The sequence below is a fragment of the Oenanthe melanoleuca genome, chromosome 15 (assembly GCF_029582105.1).
Source record: "Oenanthe melanoleuca isolate GR-GAL-2019-014 chromosome 15, OMel1.0, whole genome shotgun sequence".
In the NCBI taxonomy this organism is placed as follows: domain Eukaryota; kingdom Metazoa; phylum Chordata; class Aves; order Passeriformes; family Muscicapidae; genus Oenanthe; species Oenanthe melanoleuca.
In genome coordinates this window covers 3,025,437-3,035,301 of record NC_079349.1, presented here as the reverse complement: position 1 = coordinate 3,035,301, position 9,865 = coordinate 3,025,437, and the positions used below count along the sequence as shown (strand labels likewise).

General features: G+C 41.4%; 1 protein-coding gene across 3 annotated transcripts in view; it reads right to left on the bottom strand.

The window, feature by feature from the left end:
* Positions 1–4,625: 4,625 nt before the first annotated feature.
* The window catches only part of MLXIP (MLX interacting protein), a 44,332-nt gene continuing 39,092 nt past the window's right edge, over positions 4,626–9,865 (bottom strand). For all 3 annotated transcript variants that reach the window (XM_056503993.1, XM_056503996.1, XM_056503995.1), the window contains one exon: positions 4,626–9,864. In XM_056503993.1, coding sequence (XP_056359968.1) covers positions 9,743–9,864 — 122 coding nt within the window. In that variant the 3' untranslated portion in view covers positions 4,626–9,742. The remainder of the gene's footprint in view (position 9,865) is intronic.

Below are 9,865 nucleotides of genomic sequence, written 5' to 3'. Positions count from 1 at the left end.
TCACAATCAGACACATTTGAATCAACTTTCGATGTAATCTTTCAAAAAAGAAAAAAAACCGAATTATCACTGACAAAAAAAAAAAAAAAAAGTACTGTGGGGGAGCCACTGACGCAGGACTCCACAGCACTTAAATGCAGCCTGGCTGGCCCCATCCACAGCACTCCAGGCAGGCAGAAGCTTCAGAACCAGCTCAAGGCCAGCTCCCAGCCAAGCCACTGCTGTCCCATCCCGCCATGGAATGCAGAGCAGGTGGGTGTGATTTACCCTTGCTACAGGCTGTAAGGTTGCCTTGGTTGATGTTCATCTCTAGCTCAACCACTTCATGCCTAAATCCTTTAGAAATGTATCATGCTGCTATTAAGATTTGCAAAAAAAAACTATGCAGAACATCGAGACTACTCATTGTATTCTTTCTTTCCTTTTGGTTTCCTCTCTTCATCTGAATGCAGAGATCAGGTTTGCAATCTTCCTCTTCTGTTTACTGGTTCCTTTGGGCTCCATGGCACCGACAGAGACATCAGGACAGAGGCAGAACCATTTCACTACAGAGATACCGACCTACGCAGTAGTAATACAACAGAACGCACATGAGTTGTTTGAATTCTATGTAAGTGCAACCTTCTCCACATGCTATGCCTATGTCTGTGGAGAAATCTCTTGAATTATTATAAAACACTAGAAAGACCACCAGAAAAGTATTTGGGTTAAAACCTAAAGTAGCCTCTTCTCTGTATTCCATGAAAGAAGGAAAGCGTTCATTGCATTATTTCAGGAGTCAGGGCAGCTGCAGAGAGCTTGGGTGACTTTGCCTCAGCTCATTGCCAGCTGGGATCTTCCTGATTCCCAGTGTTCCTTCTCAGTCTCCTGAGTCCCACTGGGCACCTTCTTGCAGGAATTTAACCAGATCACTGGAAATGTGGTGAGAATTGCTTTGCCCTTCAGACTGACCCTAGTACTTGAGCACTTCTGCCAAAAATCCTGTTCACCCATCACTTCCTTAGAAAGAATGAATTCCTTCATCTGAATTTATCTGAATTTATTCTTGAAATCAAAAAGCAGAGATGAAAACAAACAGATGCCAAAACAGATTTCTGGAACAGGTAAATTTTGCCCTTACAGCAAAGAATAGAACCCAAGATTTAGAAAAGCTGAGAACCAAGGCATGGGGAGAGGAACTGCACACTGTGCATTGCCTGCTTGATCAGTGGGATGGAGGTGTTAGCAACGATTGAACCACAACCAAAAACCCCACAAATGGGTACACAAATGAGAAAGGGAAACCAAAGGATTAACAGTTTCTCTCTCCTCTTCCTTCCCCACAGAACAAGTGCATCTCTGCAGGGTTCCACCCTGAGCCCCAGACAGTTCAGTCCGACGCCAGGAACCTGGCAGACAGAATACCCACATGCCAAGCTTTCCAGGCCAGCTGCTGTGCTCTGCACCACATCCAGAACAATCTGAAAACCCTGGAAGGTGAAATAAAAACCATCTGCCCCATGAGCTCCAGAGATGTGGTGAGGATCAACCTTGAGCAGCTGAATGCCACGCTGGGCCAAGGCACTGCCTTCTACAGCTGCAGGAGCCAGGACCTGCCCCAGCTGCACTCCCAGTTCCAGAAAATGGAACTGGCAAACAGAATATCCTACATCTGGTGGGTTTTAAAGAAATATGAGGACATCATGAAATTTACAGAAAACCTGTACTCTGAATCAGAAGTTTGATATGCCAGGATGAAAAAATAACTTAAAGATGCTGGAGAGCTGGTTAAATGTGCCAAGCATCAGTTTGATGCCAGGATCAACATTGATAATGTACTTGTTATTCTCTATAACTATGTAATTTAATAACTAACTATATTAATTTAATATTTAAAGGATGAATGTGTTAAGTTATTGATTGTATTTATTATAAAACTATACTGTCTTACTTGCAACAGCATATAATAAGGATGGACTAACATGAGTCAAGTAATTTAATTAACCAACCCTGACATATATAAAGAATCAGGAAAGTGTAATTTCAGTAATTTTAATGTTATTTATATTTTTATCTTGCAGTTATTTTTTTAAAAGGAAAGTTGATTGTCAGCAGGCCTATTTTGTACTTCTCTCTCTACTAGTGAATTTTATTTATGAATTTATACAACATAAAACATCTATTTTTATAAAACTATTTAAGCAATTAGTTTATTTATTTATTTATTAATATTTTAAACTCTTATATTTTAATACTGAAAGGGATCTTTTTGCTATTTAGTAGATTAATGGTTTTACAAATTTCCTGTTACCACCTTTGGATAGAAACTGGAACTTTAATTAAAATATTAAATAAAATAAATATTGCTGAATTCTCATTTTACTAATTCTTTTTTACAATATATTTTGCACTGGCCCTGTTCTACTCAGACTCCTCCAGGAAAAGTGGGTTTGCTATCAACTGAATTGCACTGCCAGCCCCCAGAAAGTCTGAGGGGGAATCCTAGAAAAGCACTCAATTTCCCAAGAGGAACAGAGGGACCAAGCTCCTTGCTGGAGCCAGGGGAAGAATTCCTCCCCAGTAGGTCCCATTTCAGGCACAACTGTGGAGATGTCACATAGTGGTGACATGAAGAACACGAAATTCCAACCTCATAGCCTTCTTTTTTTAATAGAAAAAGAAGAGTGGTTGGGGAAAAAAAAAAATAAAAATCACTGCCTGGGGATGTGTTTATCCCCAAGGCTGAAGCAACACCTGCCTGATCTTTTCAGTTGTGGACAGCAAACCACTCTGAGGAGGAAAACACTCACACCCCAAGGGCTTAAACATCACCACTGCCAAGACTGACACAAACCACTTAAGCTTTGCTGAACCAGAGGATTTTACAGGGCTGCTCCCTGTGTTTTCCTCTCCCATGCACAGCTTTTGTTTCACCTTCTACATGTATAAATAGCTCAACAAAAGTGTTTTCTTTTGAAAGGGAAATGTTTCCTCAGTAGTGCTAAGGAGATGTCAAAGTGAGTCAGATGGTCTGTCCAAAGTCACATAATGGGAAGAGCTACCTGAGCAAGAATAGTTGTTCTTCCCCCTGAGGAAGACTCAGACCAGTCACTGCCAAGAGGAAAAGGCACCAGCCCCAGGCAGAGCAGTGAGAGAACAGCTGCAGCCCTGTGCCCTTCCTGCTGCAGTGTTACAGGGCTCAGATAAATCCTCCCCAGCCCTGGAGGGCTGCAAGCTGGGGGATGCACCTGTGCCACAGAAAGCTTCTCTGCTGTGATCATGATTTATGACCCCATTTATCCTGGTTGAAAACACAGCTTTTGAGGCCTGTGAAGAATGAAGAGTTTGGATGGAGGAGCCACAGATGAGCAGCAGCAGGACCCAGGGATGTGATGAGTCTCAGGTTTCTTGGGTTTGTTTCCATTTGGTGATGGAAAGGCATTGGGGATGTGACACACACACACCTTGTTCCGAAACAGGAACATGTTAAACAGCTCTCTGGATGACAAGAAGGGCTCTTCTGTGTTTGCACACAGGGAATTTCCCCAACACCCAAATAACTATTCTTTGTCTGCCCACCTCCTGGAGAAAGTGCTCAGGGATGAGAATAGGCAGAGATGAGCTCCTGAGGGCAAATATAGGTTAAAATAAATAAAAATCTAGTGAGCACTCCATTCCATTCTTTTAGATATAAAGAGAGCCCTGGGCTGTGAAATCACTTAAGAGCAGTGATTTCATTTGGCATCATTTCCACAGAGCAAGTGTAGGTCCACTTTCAGCAGTGTTCAAGGATTAGCAGGGCCAGCCACAAAAAGAAACCACTTCACAAACTCTCTTGGCACCTCAGCTGAAGTTACAGCAGCCTCCCTGAAATCACCACTAAATCAGTAGTACAGAAACAGGGCTCTGCAGCCACAGCTTCCTCCCAGAGAGCCTGATAGCATCTCTGCAGTAATTCTGGCATTTGTAGTGCTTGGTCAAGAGTGAGGCAGGCTGAAGAGTTGGTTTATCGCTGCTGAAATAGCAACTGCTCCTCACTCCCACCAAAATGCTTTATGTGAGATCAAGCCTGTGATTTCTGAAGAAGCAAATCAGGGTTTTTGAACCTCCTGGAACCGCAGGCCTGACTCATCAGAAATACCAAGACAAATTAATCACAAGGATAACATCAACCAGCACCAACTCTTGAGCGGTGATTTTAAAATAAATCCTTCTTTTCACTCTTCTATTACCTTTTACTCCAATTAGAGCCTCACTGCTGCTTCCACTAGGCAAGAAAATCCAAAATGCCAAGGAGGTGACAACTGAAGCACAAACAGCTGGAGTATCCTACCAGGAAAAACAAAAATCAGTCATTAAAGGAAGATTTATTAACTTCATTTTTAAAATGGACTTAGCAGCTCAGAGCCTAACACCAACATCAATCCCAAAAGTGCAAACCAGCAACTCCATAGAGGATACAGAGCCCGGCTCTGGGAATGCCAAACACACAGATCCAAAGGTAACTCCAGCACTGTTCACAGGGAAATGAGCTCTTGTCACCTTTTAGAGCTGCAAAAAGGATGTCAAGTGCTGACTCTGGTCCAGGAATAATTCTACTTACCATTTCCCCACCTCCAGTCAGAAAGTAAAGGCATTACAACCAGTTTCTTCCAAAAAATATCCTTTATTGTTTTGGTTGTAAATATAAAAAAATGCATTGCACAATTTAACAGACCTACTGAAAAGTGCTACATATCAACAGCACAACAGAAGTTGTCATGCAACAGAACAGGAAACCTAAGCAAAGCAAGAGCACAACCTGAAGTCCTCATACCTTCAAGCTTTTTTTTTTTTCCTTTTTTCTTAACAAGAATGAATTCCATTCACTTAAAAACACATTTAAATACAAGGTTAGAAGAACAAAACGATCTATTTATTCATTGTATTGTTAGAAGGCTTGCTCATAACGTTGATGTATTTTGACTGAAAAGCTTATTCATGTTGGAAAAGTTCAGACATAAAAAGTTCAGATAATGGCTAGAAACTAATTCCATTATATACCTAAGGTGTGTTTCATTGTAACTGAAGTTACTGTAATTGTAACTGAAGAACTCAAGTTTTACAGATAAAGCTACAGTTTGGTTCTACCACTTCTGCTCTAACACAGTAAATGAGCAGAAAATCCAAGAAAGAATTAAACCAAAAAAACGAAGAGCTTTAATTAATGTTGTGGGAAAAATACTGGGGTCCTATAAAACAAAAAAAAACCCCAAATAATCTCCTCTGAAACTCAAGTGTATAAATTGAGGAGTAATAGAAAAACTCCTGATGTCTCACCTAATTTAAAGAACTCCTAAAAGTTATTGACAATTGTCCATAGTCCTCCAGACTGGTGTGACTGAATCTCTAAAGAACCTGAACTAGATGTCATCAGCCTTTTGATTTTTGGTGGTTTTCCATGCAATAAAAGTGGAAATAAACCAAAAAATAGAAAGAAAAAGGAGAAAACAGTGAAGAACCCAATCAATTTCCAGCAGTACCTTCCAGCTGGCAACATCAAGGCAAGAATTAACCACTTCAGAAACTGAGAAAGTGAAACAGCCTTCAAATAAGCATTATCTTTCTGCAGTGAGCTTCCCTTTCCTGTTCTCAATCTGTTTTTCAGGAGTTTTGAGCTTTAAAAGCAAACAAAACTAAATTTACCTGTCCCTGCCCCTTCTACCCCATGTGAACACTAACATACTCACACAGGAATTTAAAAAAAACAACTGAAGATACAAAGAGATGCAGTTTTTCAATACATTTGAGAGCCTTTTTTCTTCTGAAGCTATTTGATATTTAGAGGTTGAAGCCCTTGCCTGTTTCCTGGGTTTGTCAGAGATGATGTCCATGTGTGCACACATGTTCCTGCACATGGCAGTGGGGAGGGGAGCATTCAACAGGAAAGATGCAATTTTTTCCAAATATAGACACAGTTACTCACAACTTCAGTCTGAAAGGGTCACAGTAATGCCACACAGATAAAATCCCCTAAAAAGCCAGGGAAGCCCCACTTCTTCCATTCGCTGAATTTTCCACAGAGCATCATTTTAGGAGGAACAGTGGATGATTTATGATTAATCAAATGTATACATGACACCAAGATCTAAGGCACAGATGGAAACTTTCTAGTAGCACCCCCTCCTTCAGGGAAGCCTTCCCCAGGGGTCTAGAAGAGCATGGAAGAACATTCCAGTCAGGTCAAATGGTACTAACCAAAAATTCTTTGGTTTTGTGCAGAGATCAGACAGTCATGGTGAAGTGTGCACTCGTCTCTGATCCTACTCCTCAGTAATTCCTTAAATTCTAGTTTGCTCCTGGACCTTTATCCCTTGCTCCTCCTGCTAAAAGCATGCCAGTAACTACAAGGTAAGCTGATAACTCCACCAGATAATGCCCAAGTTCTCCAGAACTTGTGTTAGGGGTGGGGCCATCTACAATATACTAATTAATACGATTTGAGGTCAGAAGGAAATCCAGCAGACAATCCCAGTTTGACTTTGTGCATATCACAGGCCATAAATAAGTTATTTAGCCACTCCTTTACTGAGTGAAATATGTTGGATTTGACAGAATACAACTTGTATTCAGTTATATGGGGGTTCTCCAAAAGTTTAGCACCAGACAGATGTGCAGCACCTGCAATGCTGTGCAGACCATAGGCACTGTGTGTTTGGCTTGCTTACTTTGGTGACACTGAGGAAATCAGAGTCCTTCAATTACAGGAGAAAGTGTTACCAAACTTTGAGAGAAATTAAGTATTTAAACTCTTCCATGGGTAATAAAGACAGACTAAGGCGTTTAAACATAAATCAAAGTGAAAAACTATGCAGGAACTAATACATACGTGATCCATCTCTTTCCATATCAATCTTTAGTGGTTCTACTGTTCAGATGTTAGACATAAACCAGCTTTTTTCCTCTGTGTTTCCAAATGAAGTGAAATCACTCTCCTCACAAGGCTGACTGATAAAAGGATTCTGATCTGCAATAACAGGGTGACAAGATATATTGAATCACTGCTTCAAAGAGCAGCCATGTCATTTCTGGTAATTGCACTAGTGGAAAGTATCTTTTCACTTTTCCTTTCCTCCCTCCTACACTCTTGCCTAAGTAAGAAATATTTTCTCTTCTAAGACTTGCAGTTTTTTAACAGTGCTTTGAGTTTGTTTCTGCACCACAGTTTGTTAAACAAGCACTTTCCCTCCAATTGTAACCAGCTCACAGTGCAATCTGATGGATGAGTTTTCCATCCACATCAAAACTGTGAATGGACAAAGTTTTTAGCAGTTCAGGTAAATTATCCCTCCCTGTTCCTTTAAGTTTGCTTTCATTTTCCAGTTTGTTCAGTGAATATGTGATGTTAGGGTTTCAGCTCCTCCCCGGGCCCTGAAGGATGACTGTACTGCATTGTGCTTGTTGGGACAAAACTCCCACGTCATCAATACTAGAAATGGTAAAAATCACACACCATCACTGCTGACAAGCAGATCACACTGCAGGGGAGGCATCACAGGATCTCCTCATCTGAAAGGGTCAGCAAAACCACCAGCTCTTGGACAATATGCCTGCTGCTTCCTTGCTAGAAACCCAGAGATGCTTTTAATACACAAACAGTGAGATCAGCCCACCGAGGAAAGGACATAAGGGACACCCCCAGCTCATCACAGTGTAAAATTACTTTACTGGAGTCAAATTCACAACTAGTGATAAAAATGGGAGAACTGAAAGCTCTGATTCACAAAATGGTTTACTTATTCAACACTTGTTACCCAGATGTATCCAAAATAATATTGTTTAATTGATTACAACATTATGAAAGACCTAGGAATGGATCCCTCCAGAAAATCTACTCACTATTTGATTACTATGACAACCTTTGCACACCATTCCTTGGCTGAGACTTGGAATTTTGTTGCTTCTATCACAGGGACACAGGTGTTCACATGTGCCATGAACTTCAAATTATATGTCAAAACTACTGTAAAAGAAGAAAAGAAAGAAAAGCATTTCTCCCTCTGCCTGCACAGTCACAGGAAGCTGTGTCGGTACAAAATGTGCCATTCTGCCTTCCCCTTCAGCCCTCAGTCCCTCCATGCAGGGAGAGGCTCACCTTTAGTGCCTTGTCCTTGCTACAGTGCTGCTCTCACAGAAGGAACTCTGCAAGGAAAGCCATTAGCTGCAAAAACTCAGGACAAAGGAGAAACAAGAACAATGTGCTCAGCCCCACTTCCCAGGCCTGTTGTTTCCTTCCAAAGTGAAGGAAAGTGGGGACAATGCTTGAGAAAAAGCTCCTTTCCCCAAGGGAACCTACTGAGCCCATTTCAGAGTGTGCAATCCCCAAGTGTTCCAGTTATTCCTCATTTTCCCACAGTGAGAGGCTGCACAGCACCTCAGCCTGCTCTTGGAACTGGAAGAACACTGCTCAAGAAGTGCTGCCACTGTTTGCATAGCTCTGAACAATCAGGATCAAGTCATGAGTGGAATTACAAGGGTCATGGGATCATCCCAGACTGTGAACAATCAGCTGGAATGAACATCCCAGTGCTGTCTCAGGATGCACAATCACTGCTGGAACGGGACTCTGTTCACCTGCAGCAGAATACAGCACAAGCTGAGATTGTCACAGAAAAATGTAATGTTGTATTTTGAGTTTTAAACTTACTTTTACATGTTTTATAATTCATGCTGAACATAACCTTCCCATATAGATCAGGCCTAGCAAAGTCCTTCAGGTTTTTCAGACAGAAGGCAAAAAGAAGAAGCAAAAAAGACAAAGAAGCAAAGAACTGACTGCAAGTCTGTGTGGCTTGATACAGCTTCTGAGATAATAAAAAAGCCAATTTTTTAACATTAAAAACTCAATTCTTGTCTCTGAAGTGCTACTACATTTACCTATGGATGTGTTTTATATGTGCACATTTTGTGAGGATGGCAGCTGAACTGTGCAGAGTGCAAGAAAATAGCTCATTGATTAAACTGATATAAAATTCATGTATTTATCCTAATTGCAGAATTTATACAATCTAAAATTGTTTTCTTGCACTTACTGCACAGCCTGCTACTTCCTTGCAATGGCTATATAAAAAAAATAAAAATCAGCAACTTTATTTACTAGAAAATAAAGCACATCTTGAAACTGATCAGATGCAATGATACACTCATTAAAATAAAATACACAAAACACAGCCTGAGATTTTAATTCTAGTATTTTTGCCACGAGTTGACATCACTGACAGATTTTTCTTCTCCTTTGGTTTTTCGTATGATCCTGTTTAACAATTTTCACTATTCAAGTAAAACACATGGAAATGAATACCAGAAAACAAAATAAAAAGCACATTTTGCTTCATGAAATCAGAAGTACTTTTTTCCCCTTGAAGAGCACATTCCTCGGTGTACAGGATTTACACTTCAGAGAACTGAGGGTGTTTCATTAGTTGCATAAGGATGCATTGATGGAGATCTATTGCTGCCTGCAGGGCTCAAACCTGCTGAGTTTACCTGAGCTTGGTGTTTTTTCTCACGTGACAAGAGCACAGCACAGCACTGGAGAGGAACCCAAACGTTCTGACAACGCTGCATCACCTGCACCTCTTCGCAAGGCAGGGCCAGGTGCCCTGAACAATGTCTCTGGTGATGGAGAGAATCCTTTCTAAAGTGCACTGACTGGAGGAGCCTGGGCAGGCAGGGCCTGGTGGGTTCTCCACCCCTGGGACAAGCACCTCAGAGTCTTTGGTTGTTAGGTCTCCCCTGCTCTCTTGTTCACCTTGGCCACGGCCTCCCGCGCCTGCTCCGGCAAACGCGATGGGTCCGACAGGATCGAGGTGCTCCTGCTCAGGTGCCACAGGGTGTTCAGCACCAC